The following is a 26,942-nucleotide window of genomic DNA, read 5'->3' on the forward strand; positions in this document are numbered from 1 at the left end:
CCAAAATATTAAAATATCTGAAAATTGAAAATCCAGAAATTGAAAAGTTCTCAATATTCAAATCCTGAAAAAATGAGTATTGAAAACTTGAAAAATTGAGAAATCCAAGCATCAAAAAATAGTAAAATCGAAAACTGTAAAATTTAAAAAATCCAAAAATTGAGAAATAAAAGAAAAGAAAAATCAAAAATTTAAAAATTGGAAAAATTGAAAAATTAAAATATCGAAAAATTGAAGAATTGGGAAATCGAAACACCAAAAAAATAAAAAAAAAAACAAAAATTTAAAATTCAAAAATCAAAAAATTGAACACTCGAAAAGCCAAAAAGTCGAAAAATCGAAACATCGGAATGTTAAAAATTGAAACATTGAGAAATCAAAACATCAACAGTAGAGGAGTCAAAAAATCAAAAAATTAAGAAATCAAATTAGACGAAAATTGAAAAATCGGAAAGTTAATAATTGAAAAATTCAAACATTTTAATTCAAAAAAATCGGTAAACCGAAAAATTGAAAAATCTAAAAATCGAGAAATTGAACAATCTAAAAATTAAACAATTTAAAAATCGAAGAATTGGAAAACCAAAAAATCTAAACCGAGAACTTGAAAAATCGAATAATCGAGAAATCAAAACATCAAGGAAAACAAAAAAATTAACGGAAAATCTAGAACTTAAAAATTGAAAAATTAAAATACCTATCGAAAAATTGAAAAACCGAGAAATCGAAACATCAAAAAATGGAAAAATTGAAGAACCGAAACATTGCAAAATCCCAGAACTGAAATACTGAAAAACTGAAAAATGTAAGGAAAATTGAAAAATCGAAAAAGTGAAAAAATTCAAAACTGAAATCTTGAAAAACTGAAAAATGAAAAGAAAATTGAAGAATCGGAAAAGTGAAAAAATCCAAAACTGAAACATTGAAAAATCCAGAAATCGAAAGATTGAAAAATCACAATTGAAGAAATAATTGAAAAATCGAGAAATAGAGAAATGGGAAAATCAAAAAATCAGTTAATCGAAAAATTGAGAAATCGAAAAATGAAGAAATTCGAGAAACCGAAAATATGAAGAATCGATAAATTGAAAAATCCCAACAGTAATATGTCGCAAAATTGGGAAATCGAAATCGAGCAAAACCGAAGTATCGTAAAGTTAATAAATTGAAAAACTGAAAATTTTTGAAAAAAAAAATCGTATCAAAAACAAAAAATTCAAAAAATCGAGAAATTGAACAATCAAAAAATCAAAACATTGAAATCCCAGTAAGTTGATAAATAGGACAATTTAAAAAACAAAAATTTTAAAAACCCAAGAATTGAACAACAAAAAAAATTTAAGCCTGAAAACTCACAAAATCGAATGATCGAGAACTCAAAACGTCAAAGAAAACAAAAAAGCTAAAATTTAAAAATTCGACAAATTGAAAAATCATGGAACTAAAAAATCGAAAAGTCGAGATAGTGAGAAATCTAGAAACCTAAAACTTCAAAAACTGAAAAATTAGAATATCGAAAAATTTAAAAACCGAGAGAACACAATATCAAAAATTTGAAAAATTGAAGAAACGAAATATTGCAAAATTCCAAAGCTGAAATATTGAAAAATCTAAAAATGGAATGAAAAAGAATCGAAACAGTGAAAAAATCCCAAACTGAAACATTGAAAAATTGAGAAATGGAGAAATGGGAAAATCAAAAAAATTGGTCTAAAGAGTTTAGACAGTATTTCACCCGCTATCGGAAACGTGACGACTGCATGCCTATTCTGTTTTTTTTTCACATTAGATTTCAAAGCATTCGGTTTTGTAGTTCCTGATTAAATCAATAAAATAAATTTGCGCATTCATTAAATTTTTTGAGTCACCCTGTATATCCGAATTCAAAAAATATGAATGGAATGATAAATTACAAGAAGAGACTCATCATATTTTGTACATTTTAAATAGAATTCGGCAAACTTTTGCGCTGACGTGATCAATTTTTTGGAGAGGATAAGCAAATATATTTTGACTAAAAATTTATTATGGTCTTTATAACCTTAAAACATTTGCAAAATTTCAAAGCTTTGGGTTCTGTAGTTCCTGATTAAATCAATAAAGTAAATTTACGCATTCATTAATTTTTGGGGTCATCCTGTATATGCAAATCCAAAAAATATGAATGGAATGATAAATCACAAGGAGAGACTCATCATATTTTATACAATTTAGATAGGATTTATTCAGCAAAATTTTGGTGTGGCGTCATCCATTTTTTAGGAGGGGATAAGTAAATATATTATTGTGATTAAAACGGTCCTGGTTTAATAAGAAAAAAATATTGTTCGTCGATGAAACACACTCGTCTTAGACAAAGTATTCGTAAAAAAAATTTGTCATAAAAAAATGTACGTATGCTGGTCCCGACTGCGATTATGGTTTAAATATTTTTTAGATAATCCTGACATGGATGTAGAAACATTTGTGACAGCCAAAGAGGTTTTTTTGAGAAAATTATCTTTGAATTTAGACAAAATTGAAATAGACACTAGGCAACAGGCACATTTGGGCAAAAGAAAGAGAAATTAGGGTTACGGCTTCAAATTTTGGACGTATTTACAAACCTAGACCAACTACAACAACAGCTAGAACTGTGGAGTTTCTGTTGTACAGTACATTTAAAGATAATAGTCATACATACTATGGACAACAAAGTGAGGAAAGAGCTGTCAAGTGTTTTGAAATAAATAAAAATATAAAAACTGAACGGTGTGGCTTGTTTATTTCAAAACAATTTCCTAATTCCTTACTTGGCTGCTAGTCCAGACAGGGTTCTAGAGGATAGGAGTGCATTAGTCGAAATTAAATGTCCTTCAAAATCGCAAGATTTGTCTCCCGAAGAAGCGGTTAGAAAAAGAATAATCAAATTTTGTACATTGACAGACAGAGAATTGAAACTAAAAAAAATCATGACTACTATTTTCAAGTCCAGGGACAAATGCTTGTTACGGGTATTTCACAAGTTTATTTTGTTGTGTGGACACCCAAAGGAATAAATATAGAAAAAATTTTGGTATAAAGACGAAGAAATATGTAAAAAGATGGTAGATAAACTTGGCAGATTTTACTTTGGCGCATTATTGCCCGAAATAATTGATTCAAGAAGAAAAAGGAACCTGCCTTTGCGAGAGATTTTTTTGAAATATATAAAATTTGTTTCTATTTTTTTATGTACTTTAATAATTTATTAGGAGTACATCTTTCATCACCAAGACTTGCATATTTTTATTATAAATATATTTTGAAAATGATCTCTCGGCAAATGAAAACATATACGAGCACTTTTTTCGAGTAAACAATGAAGGGAGAAGTTACTGGGCGTAGGGCTTTTTTAAAACACCTCCTTTCTGGGATAAGTAGTAGATACACTTAGCTACTTATACGTGTTAAACAAAAGCTGTATTTTATATATTTTTTATTATTATTATAAATATGTTTATTAGTTTTATTAATTAACAAAGCAAAATATGTATGTATTAACAATAATATTACAATGAATTTTTAGTAATCATGTGTATTGAATTCAGGATCCTGAGTGGAGTAAAAATATTATAGTTCCCCAGTTTTAATTCGGTTTTATGATAGTACCTCATTGCGTAAAAGTTAATTTCCTTAACAACAGATTACTACGGCCGGTCCTGGCAGCTTGTTATAAAACTGATCTCCTTGCCATAAATTAGAAAAATCAGCCGAGAACGCTAACAATCAGCTTATGGTAGAGCAGGCGATAAGGGTTTTACCTGGAAAGTCGCTTCCGTAAATCTCCTATCTGTAAAGTACTGAACTAACGGCTCAAAATCTGTCGAATTGATACCCATTTTTTTCAATAATTGTTAGTTTTTGTTAAAAACTCTGCTAACCAATAGATCAGTAATTTTCCTCTAATATTCCTGTTAAAAAAATTCGACGTATTTTGCATTAATTTGTGGTATATTTTGATTTTAATAAACACATTATTGTTTAAACAAATTGTACCACTAACAAACATTTAATGACTCTGCGGCCTGTAAAAAGTGATGTTTTATCCATGTGCGAATTTTCAAGCGATTCTATGATGGTTATGACTCAAAAAACTTGAAAAGAAAACATACAATGGTGCTTTTTTTACGATATTTCTCAGCCATATTTTTTTAATTGATTGAACTGGTCTCTGCGCTCTAGAATATGAAAAAAGCTGCAGTTTGATGTTTGATGTATGATACATCTATATTAATATAATTTTTTCATACAAAAAACCAAAAAAATGTTATACCTCGTCTAGCGAGTCCCCTTAACCGGTCTTTGTTAATATACAAAGACGTTTTTCTGAAGATTCGCGGAACGACATTTCAGTTTACCTAAAAGTTTCGAAAAATTTAACAAATTTCTTAACCTCGTCGAGCTTGACAGTCCAGAAAATAGTGGTTTTTGTTTCTAATAAAAAAGTAACCAACTTTGACATTACTAACCTCAAACTTCTTTATTAGTTATTAAAAAACGATGAGGTGAGATAACGGGACGAAAATGTTGTTTTTGCTACTAGTAATCGGTGCTGTGACTGTAAATTGTGATAGTTTTAACCCTACATATGTACGTTTAAATTATAGTGATTATTATGACTTCAACATTAACAAGTCGGTTGAGTACATCCTGGACTTTGCGGCTGAAGAGGTATTTTTTCGGAGCGTTCATTGCGACGACTAAATTTATTTCTTCAGCTAATATATCCACCGAGAGTTTCCATAAACAGCAGCAATGCCGATCTCTCCACCCCCTTGATGGTAGTTGCAAGGCAACCAAAAGAGTTGGTGTCATGGCAGCTGCCCATGATCCTGGAGAGCGATTCGGGCAACAACAATTTCACCAAAATATCCCGGACGTTGTGTCATGACATGTACCGACGTTATTTGCCCAAAGGTCGGTTTGTCTACTGCCAATTCTTAATACATTCGTATTAAGAACTTGAAGTTTAAGGGATGGGAAACGTCAGGGTGGATAGCCCCATCGTCAGCGTTGCGACGGCTTCAGAGAAAAATGTGACTTTTTCTGTGAAGGTAGATTACCAAGAAGACTTTTTTATTCAGCCTTCTATACAGTATAACTTTACTATTACGCCGAGCGAACCGAGGTATTATTTTTACAATTTTTCTACTAATGTGTCAGAGGAGGTGAACTCGAACTATGAGACTGTTATATTGGAGGTGTTCTCGAACGATTTCGTTTGCATGACTGTCAGTATTCAGAATGCTAGCGTAAGTATGAGAGAGGTCCAGAGACACTATAATGCTTTCAATTGTTTTGTGTAGTGTCCTGTCTTTGATACCAATCAGGATATCACGTTCAGGGGCTTTTACGAGACTGTTAGTACACAAGGAGGGATCACAATACCTGTGAGTTTAATTTTTTGTAAAACCCCAACCAAAATCATCCCCACCAACAATTTGATGACCTCATCTCAAAATTTTGCTGAGTAAATCCTCTGAAATATGCAATATTATGACTCTGTTTTTGTGGTTCAAATTAATGAATGAGGCAGTCAATTGTATTAGTTAAATTAAGAACGACTCTAGAGGAATTTGTTTGGCTACGCTTCAGGGCGACGAAATTTTTACCAATTTTTTATGAGTAACCTTGATTTTGTTTCTATTTGGTAAACATAATAAAGTAATTATGGCCTAACTGAAGCGTACACAGAGCGTAAAACTGTGCTGAATATATTGATTTTTCCCGATCTTTCAGAAATATAAGTTTCCGTATGGTTTCTTCGCCGTCTTCGTGGCAAAATCCGACGACTCCGACTGCCTCGGCTCCGCCGGCATCTCCATAACCAACCGCATGAAATCGATAACCCTCATCGTCAAACCGAGCATTTCTTACGAAGATTACGTCAAGGCAGTCCTCGTGACTTTGGGTTCCATCGGTGCCTTCTACTTTGTTTTCGTTGCGGGTTTCATTTTCTGTTCGAAACGCAGCTACGTGCCAAAGCAAATGGAGTACGTTAGCTGCGAGGTGCCGACGCCCAGCACGACGTGTACGTATTTGCATTCCCTGGGGCACCCGGATAGCGCGGGCCTTTTTCCAGGTGCCGAAGCCGCTGACGACATCTCGCTCGACGAAACCGAATATGACGTGGTCTCGGAATCCGACCAAGACAGAGGCATTCGGTTGAGGAAATCGGTGATTTATTTGAGCGATCTGGCCAGGATGGATCCTCGGGTACACAAGTACAAGTCGTATTTGTACCTCTACAATGTGCTAACGGTGGCGCTGTTTTACGGCTTGCCCGTCATACAATTGGTGGTGACGTATCAGAGGGTCTTGAACGAAACAGGACAACAGGATCTTTGCTATTATAATTTTCTGTGTGCACATCCCGTCGGGGTGATCAGCGATTTTAATCACGTGTTTTCCAATAGCGGGTATGTGCTGTTGGGACTTCTGTTCCTCGTCATTACATACAGGAGGGAGATTTTGCACAAGGACTTAAATTTTGACAGGGTATGCAAAATCGCTGTTTTTTTTTTGTAATCGAAATTTTATACTATTAAAGCAATATGGCATCCCGCAACACTATGGAATGTTCTATGCGATGGGCGTGGCCCTGATGATGGAAGGAGTTCTTTCTGGAAGCTACCACGTCTGTCCAAACAAAGCGAATTTCCAATTCGGTGAGTTCGTAATGCGGACAAATTTCCTGACAATTTTTCTCAGACTCTAGTTTTATGTATGTGATGGCGGTCTTGTGCATGGTCAAGCTCTACCAAAACCGTCATCCCGACATCAACGCCACCGCTTGCGCAACCTTCGGCGTCTTAGCCGTCGCTATCTTGCTCGGAATGATAGGAATTTTAGAAGGAAATCTCTACTTCTGGATTATCTTCACGATCATCTATGTGTCGTCTTGCTTGTATTTAAGTATACAAATATATTACATGGGGTGTTGGAAATTAAGTATGTAACGGTAACATGTCGATTTTAGCTTTTAAAAACTACCATTTCAGACAAAGATCTCGTAATTGGAGTGTGGCGTACGTGTGTTTATGAATTCGGATCTGGACCTCTGAATGTAATCAAGCCCATACATACAGCCCGGATGTGTTTACTCGTTCTAGCTAATTTATGCAATTGGGCTTTAGCAATCTGGGGCTTCTATGGCCACCAGAAGGACTTTGCTCTCTTCCTTTTAGCAGTTTTTATGGCGAATACGTTATTGTATTTCTTCTTCTACATCATAATGAAGGTAATACAAACACGTGGAAAAACTAAAAATCACGTTAATTTTTCAGTACATTCACAAAGAACGTGTGAATAAATTAGCCTGGTTTTTCCTGGCGCTTTCGTGGTTGTGTGCCGCTTCAGCTATGTATTTCTTCCTCCATAGAAGCATCTCTTGGTCTGTAAGTATCCATATTGGTTTTGGAAAATGCGTTAGTAATTTTTTCCCTAGAAAACTCCCGCAGAATCGCGAAAATTTAACCAAGAGTGTGCGTTTCTAAGATTCTACGACTTCCACGATATTTGGCATTTTTTGAGCGCAATAGGGATGTTTTTCACTTTTATGGTTCTGTTAACTTTGGACGACGATTTATCTCATACTCACAGGAGTAAGATTATCGTATTTTGAGAATTTATTTTGTACTTTCCGCTACACTTGTATTGACTGAATAGGCATTAAAACTCACCTCGTGCTTTGTAGTTTTATTTGAAAACGTACAATCGTTTTAAACTAGATCTGGAATGGGACAAGCGATCTTCTACAAAAACAAAACAAAAATAGTAACTCCCCAAATCACTTTGGTTTTTATTTTACCTTTTCGCAATTTGGACACTGGCCGTGCAGCTGGTTAAACATACGTTTGGAATTGATTGAAGTAAGCCACTACGAAATTCTATTACAAAAAAAAAAAAAAACAACAAACCCTTTCTTTACCTCATATAAACACTCAACATGATAGTGGTTTTCACAGCACTTATTTTCGCATATAATTTCGGGCAATTTATCGTTCAGACGCAACGAAAAACATATACTGCACTCCCCAGCGTCCATCAACGTAACTCTATCCTGCCTGGGCTTCACAGGGAATGTTTCTAATCCTGGAATCAACCGATGAAAAACAAAATACCCCAATCAGACGTTTCACCTAGAATGTTCAACAATTCTTGCACAAAATTCTTCTTTTCGTCCCAATCCTCAAGCTTATCACCAAGTTTTTCAAACCAAGGCTGGACCACCCGTTCGGGACCTAGAAACTTTAGTTCCGGTCGAGATTTTACGTTCGCGAGATTTACGATAACCATCACCGACAAATTCTGATCTGCAACCAAACCATGTGTGCTTGATACCACAAAAAAAATATTCACCAAGCCATATTCTACGATAGCAATCGCGTCTAGTTGGCACTTCTGGGTCCAAAACGCAGCAACTTCTGTCCAGGTCGTCCATGACGTCAAAGAACGGTTGCAGATCTTCTATTGCTGCAATAAATTTGCTGTAGATCTCCGTCAAGTAAGGAAAATTCGTGGGGAAGCTATTCGTCACTTGCTCAGGGAGATTAAGACCGAGTGGTATGAAAATGGCCGTTTCGTTCCAGTCGACGGCAATATCTAGACCGTGCTCGCGGCATCCTTCGTCTACTGTCGTTACGTGTATCTTTGATAAATCTGACGAGATTTGGCACTTTTTAATAGTCAAGTGGAATCCTGTAAATTCTGAGTATTCTTGTAGAATTCTTCTATACGCTTTCGTTAAATTTTGGGGAGGTTTTCGGTCGGGTTCGTTCTCCAAAGTTGTAACGATTTTGTCCACAAATTCTGTAATTTTCGGGGCGGTTATTTTGGACAAAGCGTCATCGATTGAGCCGCCATAGATCGTTTTCAGCTTAAAAGTTGGATTCTCACGGACGTTTTCTTCAACCACGTGTAAATCTATGTCGTGGTTCTGTGAAAGGATAAATTGGATTTTGACATGCTTTTCATACTGTTGAAGGGATGTAGGTTGTAATAATTGTCACAGCCATATTTATTAGAAACAATCTTAACAGTTTTAGCGAACATGGGTGGAGTGCATAGATACAAACAAACAATACCACACATAATATTTTTGTTATCCACAACAACCACAGTTTAAAATATTGTAATGAATTAAAAAAATCAGTTTTTTCGATTCTGTACACGGAGAAAATAAATTAGCCTTGAAACTTGTACTTGTGTTACAAATATTGAGTGTTACTTGTTGACCGAATTGCATCTCTGTAAATACACAATCACCATTTCTGTTTACCACTGATTTAAACAATAAATACTCCATTTCCTTTTATAACACTCAGTTAAATGTGTCTGATGAACAACGTTTATATACACTTCCTATTACATACTAAATTTATTATCTCTAATAATACACAAAGTGACTCTCGTCAGTCACACAATCGAACCAACTTATTACTTAAACAATGTTACTACTATTGTCACCTGGATGAAAAATAAAACACAAATACCAAAAAATCTGTTTCGAAAACACTGGTAAAGCAAAAATCATAACATAACCTCAATCCTTAATTTACCCCGAACAAAATTTTGCCGACGTAATGTTTCGCCCCATCCTGGGTGTGGCACGCCAGCAGTGGATATTTCAACAGCAACTCCAACTCGCTTTCCTCCATTTTCGATAAATTCGCCATTCTTCTTGTTCACATTCAAAACAACCACAATGTTGACATTTTACAACGACAGATGATAAATTACCACTACCAACCTAACCGCTGCCAATCCATTCCACAAAAATTCCTAACCGGTTGACGGCGTGCCATCCGCCAATACCCGAGTCGCTAGCTTGTGAGAGTCCACGTAACATCACAAGTTAGGGTCTCAGGGAATAGGCAAATTAAGCCTCTGCACAATACAACAACATCATCAACAAAATAAAAACATCATATACAACTATCGACTAAAACCCATTTTCGTCGTCTTCCGGATGAAAGAGCCCGAGTCTGGGAAAGTTAGCAGGCTGTACAGCACTCCCAATAGGTGTAATACTTACTATACAACCTACTACCTCAAGCAGACCCCGCCACAAGTGCACGCTTTCGCCGTCAGGTGTCGCTCCATTCGCCGCACTTTCTACCAGCAGGTACCCATAAAAGTGAACTTGTGCTCGTAAACACACAAGTTCGGATCTACGGGTTCCACCGGATAGAAAAACCTCCAGCTGATCGTCCGGGAGCGCTCGCTTCCATCTGCAACGAAAGAGACGTTGTACAGTCGTAAAGCAAACACCCACGTGGGGAACCATGTGTGTTTTATGGAGTATGGGTATTTTTAGTGTTTCGACACAGTTTCGACCGGCGAGTGCAAAGGAGAGGTGGCGTTCGGTCCGTGGGTACCGATCTTGTGGTGGAACTTTACGGGCAAAAAGAAACACCATAAAAAAGAGAGGGACTTATCGAACATTTTTTACAAGCGTTTTCTGCAATCTACCTCTTTTTTTTTGCAAATTATATCGCTATCAAGAACATTTCAGATTAACTTTTAATTATACAAACCCTAAATTTGTGCATTAAAAGGTAAAATGCAATTGTTTTTCCTATCTATCGAAAAGTTGAATGATACCTTTTTTGTACGTATCGGAACCAGTTGTACCAAATGTTCCAAAAAAGCCCTCTAATTAGCCTTGACATTTATTTTCAAAACAATAATGTTGGCACCGTAACTGCTAAACTGAACAAAAAACGCGTTTGTGTTTACAAATTTACAAAATATTTTTCAACATTGCCATGTTTCAGAAATTAGATACTCTTCAAAATTTACAGCAGTAAACTTGTTTTTATTGTTATATACTCATGCATTTGTGGTGTATGAATCTGTGTTGAGTTTTCACACTACACACCCAATTTTTGGGGAAAGAAATCAAAATTATATAACAACATTTTGCAATTTAATTCTCAATTTGCAAATCTTGCAAACGTTTTAAGGTTGTAAGCATGGTAAATTGTTAATTAAAATTTATTTGTTGATCCTCTCTCAAAAAATCGATGACATCATCTCAAAATTTTGCCGAATAAATCCTCTCGGAAATATGCAAAATATTATGACTCTATACTTGTGGTTTATCAATGCACTCACAGTTTTTAGAATCACGTCATCACAATTGTTCTGAAAAAATACATTTGAAACGAACGCGTAGCACGCTTCTTTACATCCACTTTAACATTATTTATTTTAATTTATAAGTTATTAAAAAAAAAAAATCGCAAAATTAAAAAAACTTATAATTTATCGAAAAATGTGGATCGATTTACCTTCGACCAATTTTTTGATTTTTCATTTTCTTAAATTTTTAAATCCTCCAATTTTAAAATTTTTGGATTTCCAATTATCCGATTTTTTTTAATTTTCGATTTTACAATGTTTCGTTTTTTTGCAGTTTTCCGATTTTTAAGTTTCTCAGTTTTTTAAGCCCTTAATTTAGAATTTTTAGGTTTTTCAAAGTTTACATTTTATCCTTTTTCGTTTTTGATTTCTCAATTTTACAATTTTTCGATTTCTTTTTTTTTAATTATAATTATTACACCTATACGATACATATTTAAAATGAAAACTAGAAAAATTGCAAATAAAAAAGCGAAGAAATGAAAAATTGAAAAATTTCACAAGGAAAAAAGAAAAACTGGAAAATAAGGACATTGAAAAACCGAAAAATTGAAAAAATAAAGCCGAAAGGAAAAATTGAAACATCCAAAAGTTGGAAAATCGGAAAACTGAAATATATAAAAATGAAAACTCGAAGAGATGCACAGCCTAAAATTGAAGAAACAAAAAATTGTAAAAATACAGAAAATAAAAAACCCAAACCAAAATTTGCAAATCGAAAATTTGAAGAAACGAAAAATGAAAAAATCGAAAAATTGCAACATCGAAGAATTATAACAACCGTCAAAATTGAAAAATCAAGAATCTGAAAAATCTAAAATTGGAAAACTAAAAAAAAAATTAGAAGTTGAAATATAAAAAAATATAAAATTAGAACACTGAAAAACTAAAAAACCGAAAAATTGAAAAAATTAAGGAAATGCAAACCGAAACGAAAAATTGCAAATCAAAAAACTGAAGAACTGAAAAAATGAAAAATTAAATATTGAAAGCTCGTGAAATTGCAAACCGAAAAATTGTAAAATTTAAAAATTGAAACACAAAATTTGGATAATCAGAAAAGTGAAAAATCTAAAAATTAAAATTTGAAGAGATGCTCATCCCAACATTGAAGAATTAAAAAAAAATGAAAAATTCCAAAATCGCAAATCGAAAAAACAATTATAAAAACGAAACATTGAAAAAACGGGTTTCATTGGGCTGCACTTCTGGGACGAGGGAAGTCTGTCGAAATAACCTTCGACTACTTTTTTTACTTTTTGTATTTCGCCAAAAACTATGAACCTTCCAGCATTTGAGGTCTTTTATGCAGCCCGTGTAGAAATCAGTTCGTCGCTTGGTCGTATTTTCGAATTGACGTTTTGAAATACATATTTAAAATATGTAAATACATATATAAAAAAAAACAATTTGACAATTTACAAACTTTGGTACACATTTTTCAAGAGACTACGTTAATTTTGCATCATTATTTGTTTGCTGTGACCTTCTCAAAGGAACTATTCCACGAAATCTTTAACAAACAAAAATATGTGTATATATTCCAAAATCGGAAGCTTTTCCGTCCCAAGGCTCGCGCCTCTCCTCTACGCGCCTCGCTCACGTGACCCCCATTCCACGTCAGGTGGTAAAAAATGGCGCCAACTACGACGTTTTCGAAACTTTCACGTTGCATAACCGGCCGCCCCTCCTCCCCCCCGCCGCGCGTGCAATCGGTTAACAGGGACGTAAATAAAGCTTGCATAACGCCGTCGCGCAAAAAACTCGCGTAGTGAACTTTCTCTGTGTCGGCGGCCGCGGCGGGCCAGACGTCGCAAAAAACGTCAGTCGAACCGTTGGCCGTTGACCTCGGTCCCGAACGCCTCGCCGCCGCTGGAAACAACGATCCCGAGCGCGCCCGATGGAGGCGCGATCCATCTTACCCTCGCCTCCCCTACGACCCATGGATAGGTGAGAGCCACCCCAAGGCCAGCTCTATAAATAGACGGGAGGTTTTATTTATAGCCGGGAGACGACGGATCGGGGTTATATTGTTGCTCAATTGTGATTAGCGATGTCGTGGCGGCGGCATCGGATGGTTGGATGGACGGCGGTGAAATCGTGCTCGACGCTGGGTTCGACGAAACTCGGCTCTGAGAGGAATACTCTCTCGTTCCGCTTTTCTTTTTGGCTTTCTTGATACGATTTTCACTCGGTTTGAAAGATGGTAATCGTGTGGTGACTTTAAAAGTTAGTTCTGCCACTTTAAATTTCCCCGATCCCCGATGCGAGTCAAATTTTGTACTGTTTTAGGGTCCATCTGACGAATGGCAGATTTCAGGTTTTCTCGACGTTTCCCAACTACAAGAGTCGATTTTTATTAGACAGTAATATCCGAAATCTACGGATCGATTGTTGATGGTAAAACGCTAACTAACATTTGTCTGACCATCCCCACAATGGAATGACGTCATCTCCAAATTTTACCATAGTAAATTTTGTTTAAATTTTATAAAATAGCGCACCCCTCCACTTGTGGTTTATACGTGTTGCGTTTTTATCCTTGGGAAAATTTTTGGGGCAAAAATTGCAACTGTGTAACATTTTACAACTTAACTTAAAAATTGCAAAATCGACTGCTTTGAAATCTTACAAACGTTTTAAAGTTAATTAGTAAACTGTTAATCATGATTTATCAGTCTTGGAATTTTTAAAGTTTTTTCGATTTTCCGATATCTCAGTATTTGCGATTCTCCAATTGTTCGATTTTTCAAATTTTCAATTTCTCGATATTTCAGTACATTTTTAGATTTTTTAAATTTGCGACTTCCCGATATTTCAATTTTTTAAGATTTCAATTTTTGGATTTTTTGATTTTTCAAATTTTCCACTATTCAGTTTTACATTTTTCGTTTTTCAATTTTACGCTTTATTGATGTTTCGATTTCTTGATTTTTTTTTAATACATATTTAAATTTTTTGATTCTTCGAATTTCCGATTTCTGGACATTTCTGTTTTAGATTTTTCATTTTTTGTTTTCTCAAATTTTACATTTTTCGGTTTTTCAAAGTTTCGATTTCTCAAGTTTTCGAATTCTCAATTTGTCAATCTTTAAATTCCTGGATCTTTCAATTTTTCAGTTTTTTGATTTATCGAATTTTTAAAAATTTTCAAATTTTCAAATTTTAATTATTTGTTTGGGCTATTCCGATTACTCGTTTTTTTTTAATGTTTAGATTTCTCGTTTTTTTCATGTTTCGATTTCTCGATATTTCAATTTTCCAATTTTTCAATATTTCAGCCTTGGAATTTTTCAATTTCTGGATTCAATATTTTTGATTTTCGATCTCAATCTTTCGATTTTTGAATCCAAGGATGGGTAATTTTAAGGCATTTCTTATGTCTCGTTTCCGTATAACTGCTTTTTTGTTAGCGACTTTATTAATTGGATAACGTCCATGTAAATTTTGAAATTTCAATTGTACCAAAGATTTGGAAAAATCGAAACGTCAACCGAGACTTGTATGGTCATTCTCTGCACAAAATTGATGACGTAATCTCCAAGCATTAGAGATACTTTAAATCTGCAGGACATGGATAAAAATTGCCATAAAAATTTAAGGTGGAGATTAAAAAAACAAAAACCAAAAAAAAAAACAGAATAAGCATGTTGATAGTTTCAAAACGTAACTCTTCGATGATTTGCCTTTTTAATTACAAATTTCCATTCAAGGTTCCGACAATTGTCAAAAAAATTAGGAGAAATTTCAGACATGGACACATCGTTTATTTACAGATTTCAATCGATTTACTGAAGAGGACAGGAAACTCACACACTGTATTTTGGAAATAAAGTTTTAATTTCTTGGCCCACTTCCAAAGTCCTTTGCGTTTTCGAAAAAAAAAAAAAAAATTTAATCCATCCATTTTGTAGTTAATAGCATTTAAGCAGCTGAAAACTTTTTTCGCGCCTACTTATTTTTCTTAATTTTACGAATTAATTTGAACTCCAACAGATACCGAAAAAACAAAATGCAAAGGAAACAAAAATCAAAACAAAGAAAAAGTCCTTTGCAAGACGCGCATTCTTCTAAGACGCACCGCCGACAAAAATTTCCCCGACCCATTTGGTTCATCGTCCCACGAACAACCTTCCGTCGGCCCATCGCCCCACCTCTCCTCCCGAATCAGGTGATCCACCTAGACAGCGCACAGACAGCGCAGTCTGTGTCACAATGTCAATTAACATGTCGCTTCCTGCGACGCAGTGGCGTGCCCAAACCCCCCAAAAATCCAAAGACCGTTTCGCCGAACGCCGACCGTAGCGCACAAATACCGTAGAAATATTTACAAATAGTTCGTCTGCTTGTCTAGACTCAGACCTACGCAACACGGATCGCAGTGTGCTACGACTAGACGCATGTATAGATCGTCCGTCACTTGTTGAACGAGCCGCCTTTGCACGAGTGCGTGACACGGAAATTATTATGAGTGGAACGTTCACATGAATGCGCGCCGACGTAAATTTTTTTTGTGTTCGTACTCGATCCGGCCGCATTAATTGGGCTAAAACGCTTACGATCGTCGGCACGTTTCGCTTTTCGCACGAAAATCGCAGTTTCTGTGGCCGAAAGGGACAGGGAGGGGTTCTTGAAAATGTTTCGACGAAAAATACGAGCATTTTCAATTTACGTTAAGTTATTGTTATTTTTACCAATACTGTTTTATAAACGTCTTTTGCGCCAACCAATGACGGACGTGTGGACATTAATTATACAACTCTGTCACGAACGACTACGTACGACGGCGTATCCTGCAACCTATTGACTTAGAGAACCGACATAAATATTTTATTTCCCTCTTTTGTACTTGGTTCGACATGAAAGTTCCGCCTGAAAACCAGACTTTATAATTAACTCAGAGTGCGTATTTCTTGTAATTTTTAAAAAGGTTGTTTAAAAAATGTATACATGAAGTTTCTGCTTTCAGATTTTAAGTTTATTCGATAGATCAGTTCTGTAAATAAGAAATTGTTTAACACGTCATCTCGGTTTATTTTCTAATATTCTATGGTAAAAGTGTTGGTTTCAGTTAATTTTGGAAAAATAAAAGAAAGCGCCAAGTTTTACTGGCATTTTAAATGATGTAAGTTGGAACACCCATTCCAAGCGTATTTTTACTCTAGTCAAAATTTGTTAGAAAAAAATGAGGAGAATGAGGAAGCGCGAAAATATTTGGAGCAAACGCCAATTTTTAACACCAGTTTAAAAATATATGAACTCGTTAATTTCACAGGACGCGATAAAACTGTGCGAAGCCACATGCAATTTAATGTAAATAAAAGTGTTACTCTTTTTGTATATATTTTTTGAATGTAATCACATTTCTTGTCGTAATTTCAGTTTTTTTTTTTAATATTTTAAAAGATATTTTCTGAAAAATCGTTTTTAAGTGTCTTTATCTGTGAAATTGGCTTTCCGTTTCATGACAACCTAAATCAATTTTTTTAAAAACTGGATGAAAGTTATTGAGAGAGAACTTCCCTCGCCCCTAAAGTACAATCAAACAAACAAATCGAGTTTTTTTGTAGATACATCGTAAAATTTAATTTTGCGAATTTAATTTTAATGATGACCAATAAAAGTAAAATTTTTGCCGTGGTGTGTTTCAAATGAGTTTTTTATAATAAAATTTTGTGATCATTAACAAACACGACTACAAAAGTGCCTAGAAAAGATTATAACGATAGAACAAAAAACACAACAGAAAATCCACAAAAAAAAGATGACAATAAAAAAGGTAACAAAAAAGGCACAGAAAAACGGACAAAAGTCCACAAAAGGAGAAAACAGGACACAATAAAACAAAGAAAATGAAAAAAAGGTAATTACAAAAGTGACTAAAAAAAGCGTACCAAAAAAAATGCGACTAAAACAATGGAATCCAAAAAAAAAGTAAAAAAAAAAGCTTCAAAAAGTCAACACGAACGCTGCAAAAACAGAGGACAATATAATGAACAAAAAGGGTCACAAAACAACAAAAATGGCCACAAAAAGTGACAAACTGCAACATTTACTATCTTAAAATTTTTTGTTTAGTAAATCCTAGCAACTGTAACAATAAAACTTTTGTCAAGACTAAATGTTGCTATAGAAACGAAAGATGATCTTTCTATCAGATGGGGTACAACGAATTTGGACATAAATATTTCTGTTCTTTTGAATCTCTAGAATTTTCAGAAATTTCAGAGCTTTGGAATCTTCAGAATGTTTCGAATTTTTGGAATTTCTGGGATGTCTGGGACCTTCAGTATCTATGAAATCTTGGGTCGTTTAAGTATTTTTCAGAATCTTCAGAAAATTTAGCGGAATATTAAGAATTACTGGAATTTCTGAAATCGTTAAGAGTCCCGGATTATACGAAATTTTTTAAATTCCTGGAATCTCTGGAACCTCTGTAATCTTTATAATCCTTAGATTCTATGATTTGTTACAATTTTCTGCTTTGAAATACCTACAATTTTCAGAATCTTTTGGATCTCTAGAATTTTCAGAATTGTCAGAATCTTTGGAATCTTCAGAATGTCTCAAATTTTTAGAATTTCTGGAATCTCTGGAACCTTTAGGATCTGTGAAATCTTGGGACTGTTTAGTTTTCTTCAGAATCTTTAGAAAATTTAGAATCTGTAGGATCTTTATATTCTTTGGAATCTCCAGAGTCTTGGGATATTCGCTACTATTGGAAATTCTGGAATCGTTAGAGTCCCGGAATATCCGAAATTTTTTAATTCCTGGAACCTCTGGAACCTTTGGAATCTTTGTAATATTTACATTCTATGAAATCTTCAGAGGTTTCAGATTTTTTAGAATTTTCAGCCTTTGAAATATTTACAATTTTCAGAATATTTTGGATATTTAGAATTTTCAGAATTGTCAGAATCTTTGGAATCTTCAGAATATTTTGATTTTTTGGAATTTCTGGAATCTCTGGAACCTTTAGAATCTGTGAAATTTTGGAACTGTTTAATTTTCTTAAGAATCTTCAATGAGTTTTTAAATTTTTTGGAACCCTCACTTTTGGAAATATTCAGAATATTCAGAAAATTTAAAAACTTCAGAACTTGTAGAATCTTTAGAATTTCTGGAATCTCCAGTCTCAGAATATTCTGAATTATTGAAATTTCTGGAATCGTTAAGAGTCTCGGAATGCGGAATTTTTGAAATTTCTGGAATCTCTGGAACCTTTGGAATTTTTATAATCTTGGAATCTTTAAAGTCTTCAGATATTTTAGAAATTTCTGCCTTTGAAATACTTACAATTTTTAGAATCTTTTGAATCTCTAGAATTTTCAGAATTGTCAGAATCTTTGGAATGTTTCGATTTTTTAGAATTTCTGGAATCTATAGAACCTTTAAAATCTGTGAAATCTTGGGACTGTTTAATTTTCTTCAGAATCTTGTTTTCAAATTTTTTGGAATTCTCACTTTTTTAATTATTCAGAATTTTCTGAAAATTTAGGAACTTCAGAATCTGTAGAATCTTTTTTAGAATCTCTGCAATCACCAGTCCCGGAATATCCGGAATTTTTGAAATTTCTGGAATCTCTGCAACCTTTGGAATTCTTAGAGTCTTCAAAATTTTTAAATTTTTTGGAATTTTTAGTTCATCACAATTTTCAGAATCTTTTGGATCTTTAGAATTTTCAAAATTGTCAGAATCTTTGGAATCTTCAGAATATTTCGAATTTTTAGAATTTCTGAAATCTCTGGAACCTTTAGAATCTCTGAAATCTTAGCACTGTTTAATATTTTTCAAAATATGCAAATAGTTTTCAAATTTTTTTGAATCTTCACTTTTCGAAATATTGGCATCTTAGGAATCTTAATAATCTTCGCAATCTTTGGAATATCCCTGGAATTTTTGGAATCTTGGAATCTTTAAAATCTCCACAATCCCCAGAATTCTCAAAACCTTCAGAATTTTCAGAATCTTTTGAATTTGCAAAAACTTCAGAATCTTTCTGTCCCTATAGTCTTGAGCATCTTCGGAATATTCAAAGTTTTCAGATTTTTTGGTATCTCCATTCAGAATCTTGCGAAAATTTAGAATCTTCAAAATCTGTAGAATTTTTGGAATCTCTGTAATCTCCAGATTCTCGGAATATCCGGAATTTTAGAATTTTCTGGAATATCTGGAACCTTTGGCATCTTTATAATCCTTAGATCTATAGAATATTCAAAGTTTTAAGATTTTTTGGAATTTTCAGCCTTTGAACTACCCACAATTTTTAAAATCCTTTGGATATTTCGAATTTTTAGAATTTCTAGAATGTCTGGAATCTTTAGAATCTATGAAATCTTGAGATTGTTTAATATTCTTCCGAATCTTCAGTTTTCAAATTTTTTTGAATCTTCACTTTTCGAAATATTCAGAATTATTTCTGGAATATCGAGAATCCCAGAATATCCGGAATTTTTAAAATCTGGAACATCTGAAACCTCTGGCATCTTAGAAATCTTTACAATCTTCGCAAACTTTGGAAAAGTCAGAATCTTTAGAATCCCTGGAATTTTTGGAATCCCGGACTTTTTAAAATCTCCAGAATCGCCAAAACCTTCGGAATTTTCAGAATCTTTAGAATCTTCAAAACCTTCAAAAACTTCAGAATCCTTCTACTGGTTTGGATACAGAACTTACATTTATATATACAGGGTGTTATTGAAAGGCACGTACAACAAAATGGGCAGTTCTTCGCGAAGTCAGAGAAGTCTGAAAAACTTATTTTGTATTATCAAAATTATAAGGGGAAAATTAACCCTTATCCAAGCTTTTTAGACACTACTGAAGGATAAGTAGGTAAAATTTATTTATTTTAGTAAATCCTAGCAACTGTAAGAATAAAACTTTTGTCAAGACTAAATGTTGCTCTAGAAACGAAAGATGATCTTTCTATCAGATGGGGTACAACAAATTTGGACATAGGTAAATCTTCCTGTTTTTCCAGCATATACTTTATAATTTTTAATTTAATGTCAGTAAGTATCCAAAAGGAATAAGTTAATTGCAAACACAAAAAAAATGTTTTTAATAATACCCCTTGAAAGCGTTCACACTTAAAATTTCCACGTGACCAAATAATTATTATCTAAGTACTAAACTAATTTTAGTGTTTCCATCGTCAATTCTCACGCTGTGTAATAAATAAATAAAAAAAAATGTATTTAATTTGTAATTTCTTTCGCGCATATTTCGGTGTCTCGTTATTACGCAATTATTATTACACCCCACCTCCGTTCATATAACCTTCCGGTAGTCCCGTCCTGCGCCTCCTTCCAATCAATCCCAAAGCGCTGACAACCCAAAACCACCCATCGACCACATGTTGACACCGCCATATGTCAACACAATGGTCCCATCCATCCCCTCCCTCCCTCCTCGCGGCAACCCCGTTCCCGAACGGAGGGCATCACCGAAAGCCGTCTCCTGGACATCCTGCGCATCGCGCCCGTATCGGCCGCAATTACTACGACCGTCACATTTTCCGTCAAGTGGTCGTCGCCCCCTTCGTCCCTCCGCGTTATCAGCGAGAGCGTTGTACGCCTTATCGGTCGATAGAAGAGTCCAAGTCTAGAGAGAGAGAATAATCGCGACGGCTGTGACGACAAGTTCGCATCGCAAGGTTCAGAACCTCACCTACTACACCATATGATCGGTGGCGCGACGTTGCCACGTCGTCGGGGACGAGCCGATGTCGAGACGAGCAATGCGAGCGCACGACGGCGACGACGCGGCAACGTCGCGTCTGGACATCCACGAACGCCCTTGGAATCTCAGCCGGCGCGGGTTAACAACCCGATGCGGCTGCTGCCGGTGCACAACCGGGGCCCTCCTCCCCCGCCGCCACGCCGCCACTGTGTAGTGCGGACGTAACGCAGCCACCTTCGCTCGGGGACACGACCAGGGAGGACTTCTCCTTCCCGGTTTTTTTTTTCGGCGCTTTTTCGGGTGACGTTCGGAGCGAGGAGCAGATGGGAAGTTGTGTGGTAGGAGGATGCGAAAAGAGGCGGCTGATTTTTCAGATTAAGGGTGAAAATGTGCGAGCTAGTCACTGGGGTTTCTGTTTGCCATTCGCTGTCGAAAATGGACTGAGATCAAGATGAGAGGGCTAAAATCTGCAATAGATCATTTCCGTTTTATCAGGCGATTGGTTGTCCAGCGACCGAACTGACTGCTTTGGAATTTCACGCACAATATACCACAGTAAATTTGAAGGAAAAAGTTGATTGAATTTTGTTGAATTGCTTAATATTTCTTAATATTAATTATTTATTAACAACAAATTAATTAAGAAATCATCTTGTGAATTCGATTTTTCTAGGTAGATATAGGTAGGAAGTAATTTCCAAGTAACAATATTTTGGGATGACGTCATCCGTTTTTTGAAATGGATGAATACAGGTTATGGTTACTGTTTTATGCATTCACGATAAGATTTGGTGGTTTCAAATTGACAATTGATTTGTTTCCTAAATTTTCAATAAATGAGTAACGCTGACAGACAGACGGGAACAAAAACCTGCAATTTTTCCGTGCATTATGGTTTGTGGAAAGTCCCGAAAATCGGAAAATTAAAGAAAAATAATTTTTTGTACGTAATGATAATGACGTTATCAAACTTTTCGATGGGTTGCAGCAACAATTTCTTTACGTAATGTTTGGTAATCTGTAAATCAACGATTTTATTCTTGGAGACTAATCCCATAAACAGAAAAATTTTGTTTTTTGATTGTAATGGAAGCTCGGAGAATGTTTTTGTTCAGTTATAAAGTCACATCTCCAGTCGGATGTGTGTTGTAATGACGTCATGGGTCAATTTAATCTGTAATAATTCGAAGACTTTAAACGTTAGAAGTCTGAAAAGTTGTTTTTAGACATTTCTTTTTTATTACTTTTTCGTCGGTCTGTCTGTCGTCTGTCCGTATTTTTATTATTTATCTTCGAAACTACTGGACCGATTGTTGTCAAATTTTGTACGTATATTATATTAACAGGTAGATGGTAAAACGCTGACCAAAATTTGGATAATCACATCTAACCAACAATTTGATGACGTCCGTTCATTATATTGCATATAATTGACATTACCGATTTTGTATGAAATAATATACCCTTGTACTTGTGGTTTACGAAGCTTACCTTGATTTTATTATTGCTATATTTGTTTATAGCTTTTGCCTTGTTCTTTACAAACATTATCCGCAACCTCGTTACAACGGGCGTAGCTCAGCGGTAAAATTTCTGGGTCTAGGCAATGAAACTAGCTGGGGCATACTTTTTTTTTTTTAAATTAGATAAAACAAATTTAATAAAATTATAATATGTAATAATATTGAGCGAACTATATGTTTAGTCCTCTGTTTTGAGGCGACAAACTAATTCAAATCAAATACATTTCAATCCGATGTATAAACATAAACACTTCAAGTACTACGCATGTTGTTGAGGGGCCATTTTCCCGATGGTTATCCGCTGTAAATATATATTTTACATTGTCCGTTCTTGTGTGGCGTCCGGTCAAAGGATGCTTGTAATGCTGGAGCATCAATCCCTCGAAGTTAAGAGGCCCCTTCTGGCCCAAGTGTAAAAGAAAATAAAATTTAGTTATTACAAAAAGACAATTTCGCCTGAGCGTTTGTTGACACATACGATCTCGAGATTGTAGATCCACAATATTTTGCATATTTTAGATACGATTTTGAAATGACGTCCTCAAATTCTTGGAGGGGATAAACACAAATTTTGATTGACAATTTACAACGTCTACGAAAATGAAATTGTTGGTGCACATGATCAGACTGCTGATTAACGTTTTACGTTAAATATATCAAACATTTCACATCGGTCACATACGAAAACGAGAGACCTACTTTTTCATATCCTAGTATGTAGTTATGAAACATCGGGAAAGCATACGCCATTCGTTAAACGAACCCCATTACGCACGGTAAGTAAAAATATTCTTATTACCTTTATCGTGAAACACCCTGTATAAGTTTCTTTTTTAATTTCAAGCTCCACATTCTAAAATTAACTCTGCGCTTTATTTAAACATTGTTGTTTTTAATGCACGAGATAAGCAATAGACAGATGTTTATTATAAAAAAATCACCAGATAAAAATGTTTTGTTTGCAATCGGGCACCAGACATACTTCCAACTTAAATTTAGCATCCGATAACAAACGTACAATATACAGGGTGTTAAAATCTCTCCGAAAAAAAGCACCAAAAAAACGCAGCGTCGCAACACGTATACCAACCACATGTTCTATTTTTAATGCGACTTTTTTTCCAAAGACGAGGCAGGAGAGCGAACTGTATGTTTAATTACCATTCCAACGACCATAATCCAGCCGAGTCCTTGTCAGACGTAATACCAACACTGCGCGACAAAAAAACAAGCGACCAGACGACAGAATATCTTCCAGTTTGTTCAAAGTAAACACTGTCAGATCGAAGAGCCTTTTTATTACACCAACTTCTCGCGGAGTAAATAAAACGAAAATAAACCGACCGAGGTGGGGACTTTTTTGTGCGGGGACGTGCATTTCGGTAAAATTTTTCGTCTTTTTTTTTCATAAGAAGCAACGAACGGTCGGCGACGTTCGCAAAAACTTTTACAGTTGTTGTCAATTCCTGTCAAACCGGAAACGCGTCAATTGACCAGTTTTAGACAAATGACTGAAATCACCCCAAAAACCGACGCGTCTGGCGTCTGGCAAGGATATACAGAGTGTGCCGGCTGAAAGGAGGGTTCTCGGGCATAATGACCACCTGTGGATCGTGTGCAGGGAGACGCAACTTGGAACTATTGAGAGGGCAGCTCGAGATTTTCATTATTACGAGATCATTTTTAAAAAAGCATAAATGTTTTTTTTCCTCATGCGAATATTCTCATTACTGGTTTGGGATTTTGTGATCAGTTTGGTAGTGGAGAATCTTAGGACTCTTTTAAAATTTCGATAGCGACTTTCATTGACTCGAAATTATCACAAAACGACTCGTACGGTTTAAACCATGAACAAAACTGATGAGTTACATAAAAACATTGGCTCTTCAACAAAAAAGGGTCGACTCCTTTTGTTGCACATCTTATTAATCGATTAATATGAAACTGGGCCCACATTTCATACTTTATTCAACATTTCGGACTTTTTCAGTGCAACAGTCGACGGTCTCTCACTTCCGGTTTCACCAGAATATATTCAACTTTATTACTTCCCGAATGTTAGCGAAGAGAAGCAGCAATGCAATGAACTAATGACCCTATGTCTAATTTTATGGCGTGGCAGCTTGTGAAATAGGAAATACTAATTTTCTGTCGGTGATTTTATTAAAGAAATTAAATTCGAAGTATGATATCCACAAATCTTTATGTCAAACGACCAGTATAACGTGAACCATGCCAAGATAAATTACAGAATTACAGAATATTTTATCTCCACCGGAAAACCAACGATGTGAATGAACAATACTTTTTGGAAATGACTGCACAAACTGAGAAAAAGAAATAAGATTCGTACTCCCAGAAGTTCTTAGTGACATCAGATCTTTGTCATACGACAACAAAATCAAACGTTCATCACTTCATGAAGTTTATGTTTTATTTAATTAAGAGTAATTTCATTTCAGTTGAGAAAAAAACTAATTACACAAAAAAGAATAAAAAAAAATCTGTTTATAAATATACAGTAAAATTTATCGTCCCACCACTAGTTTCGCCGACAATGCAGATAGTTTGGTTTTTAAAAATTCGTTTTGTCTAGCTTTTTTGAGAAGGTTATGATCTCGTCATTCTAGTAACAAAATTTTGCGTTTAATTTTAGGTAAATTTTGACTATGCAATACTGGAGTGATTATTTTTACTTCCCGAGCGTAAGGTAAAGAAGTATTGTAATCGGTCGACTCCGTACTCTTGTGTAGAAGAATACGAAGAAATAATTAATTTGTTTTTATTTTTGGAAAATAAGATACTCCTGCATTTGTGTATATATATAATTTTGCAATTTAACTTTGAAACTGCATAACTGAATGTTCTGAAATCTTGCAAACGTTTTAAGGTTATCGTAAGCATGGTAAATCGTTAATCAAAATTGATTCGTTTATCCCATTCCAAAAAATTTACGTCATCTCAAAATTTTGCAGAATAAATCCTCTCTGAAACATTGTGACTATACTTGTGGTTTATCAATGCACTGACAGTTTCTAGTTTACTTACGCAAGGTGGCTCAAAAAAATTAATGAATGGGGCAGTTTATTTGATTAGTTAAATCAAGAACGACTCACACCATTTTTCCGAAGATTTGGAAATACAGTACTGTCATTATCAATATTTCACTGCCTGTATCTGCACATTGAAAAATCGAAAAATTGTAAAAAGAAAGCAAATAAAAAATCCGAAACGAAAAATTGCAAATCGGAAATTTGAAGGAATGCAAAATTAAAGAATCGAAAAACTGAAAACTACAGAAATTTTAAAACGAAAATTTGCAAAACCTAAAAGTTGAAGAAACAAAAAAAATAAAGAAAACAAAAAACCGAAACGAAAAATTGCAAAAAAATGAAAAATTGAAAAACCGAAAAATTAAAAACGCGTTGCAAGCAATTTTTACATTTTTTCAAAGAAGCGGGATTTGTTCGGTTACACTTCAGGGGCGAAGGAAGTTGTCAAAATAACTTTTGAACAATTTTTTTCATTGAATAGTCGTATGCTTGCATAGCAACAGAGTTCACAGTGCCCATGAGACATTTGCAAGTAATTATTGGAAAATGGTATTACCCTCTACAGTACATTTTATGCAAAAAAAAAAAAAATGTATATAAAAAGGGTACTTTTTCATAAACAAAACAAGCTATTTCGCTTTCGGTAAAACTGTAGCAGCTGCAATCAATGTTAGGGTGTCCCAAAAAGGATTTTTGTGAATTCTTCATCATTAAATTTATATTTAACTGTGACCAGTGAAGGACACCGAGCAACTGAATGGTCTTAAAATATTTCCGTTAAATGTAGTAATTTTTGAGAAGAACTCTATCTAACTCTAACTAAGCCCCTCTGAATGCTTATATTGTCCACACGTATTTATGAAAAGCGGAAAAAATTAAATAGTATATGGCTTTACAACATTATAACCCATCACCTTTAAGCACACATCGGTAAACAAAAACTTTTTTTCCAACTTCGTGGTATGAAAAAAATGCAAAGCAAAAAAAATCACTTATTAGCCAACCCATAAAAAAAAGATAAAAGTCTCGCCATGTAATTAACGACTGACCCAAATACATGTGAGCTAGAGATTTTACCGACTACTGTTGCCACGACAAAGTCGAACCACCGCAAAATGACATCACCTCACTGATCGGTCCGACGAAAGAATAAACCCCTCATAAAAACAAAAGAAAATGAAAAAGAAAAAAAAAAGATCACCTCGCATCATCCCGTCCGCTCCACTCCGACCACCTTGCCACCCGACCCCCACTCACCCCACCCCTTTTCTTCACTTTTTCACGCACGCACACACACACACTCACACACGCACAAACAAACAACAAATCCGCAAATTAGACACGTACCGTGACGTCACCATACCTGCGCTCATTTCGCCACACCACACGTTTTATGTTTCTAATAGGAGGCCGTGACATTGAACGGAACTAACCTTACCTAACGCCGCGGCGTTAGACCCGCCAAGAAAACGCCAAGAACGTAAAAATCGAGGCGGCGACGCTCGCGGCCCGCTA

The 26,942-nt window shown here is 35.0% G+C and overlaps 3 protein-coding genes across 4 annotated transcripts in view; 1 reads left to right on the top strand and 2 right to left on the bottom strand.

The window, feature by feature from the left end:
- The first annotated feature begins 4,463 nt into the window (after positions 1–4,463).
- On the top strand, positions 4,464–7,709 carry LOC135140403 (SID1 transmembrane family member 1-like). 2 transcript variants are annotated; one of them, XM_064070933.1, is made up of 11 exons: positions 4,464–4,692; positions 4,740–4,938; positions 4,996–5,273; positions 5,328–5,411; positions 5,761–6,052; positions 6,104–6,519; positions 6,572–6,689; positions 6,733–6,972; positions 7,023–7,261; positions 7,308–7,418; positions 7,469–7,709. In XM_064070933.1, exons 1-11 carry the CDS (start codon positions 4,546–4,548, stop codon positions 7,643–7,645), a joined length of 2,301 nt encoding a protein of 766 aa, XP_063927003.1. In that variant the 5' UTR covers positions 4,464–4,545; the 3' UTR covers positions 7,646–7,709. The 2 variants fall into 2 exon arrangements, with proteins under 2 accessions (XP_063927003.1, XP_063927002.1); XM_064070932.1 differs by having other exon boundaries at positions 5,761–6,519.
- On the bottom strand, positions 7,707–9,813 carry LOC135140404 (E3 ubiquitin-protein ligase FANCL). Its single transcript, XM_064070934.1, has 6 exons — positions 9,582–9,813; positions 8,383–8,959; positions 8,163–8,336; positions 7,952–8,115; positions 7,832–7,900; positions 7,707–7,775 (listed from the first exon to the last, which is right to left on the bottom strand). The coding sequence occupies exons 1-6, from the start codon at positions 9,696–9,698 to the stop codon at positions 7,743–7,745; spliced, it is 1,134 nt and encodes a 377-aa protein (XP_063927004.1). The 5' UTR covers positions 9,699–9,813; the 3' UTR covers positions 7,707–7,742.
- Positions 9,814–9,892: 79 nt separating this feature from the next.
- Positions 9,893–26,942, bottom strand: part of LOC135140406 (uncharacterized) — a 64,573-nt gene continuing 47,523 nt past the window's right edge. Inside the window, exon 2 of the mRNA XM_064070935.1 lies at positions 9,893–10,253. Within this exon, the coding sequence (XP_063927005.1) occupies positions 9,965–10,253 (289 nt within the window). The 3' untranslated portion in view covers positions 9,893–9,964. The remainder of the gene's footprint in view (positions 10,254–26,942) is intronic.

Source organism: Zophobas morio, unplaced genomic scaffold, assembly GCF_036711695.1.
Source record: "Zophobas morio isolate AGI-343-1 ecotype UQ-CSIRO unplaced genomic scaffold, CSIRO_AGI_Zmor_V1 ptg000040l, whole genome shotgun sequence".
Lineage (NCBI taxonomy): Eukaryota > Metazoa > Arthropoda > Insecta > Coleoptera > Tenebrionidae > Zophobas > Zophobas morio.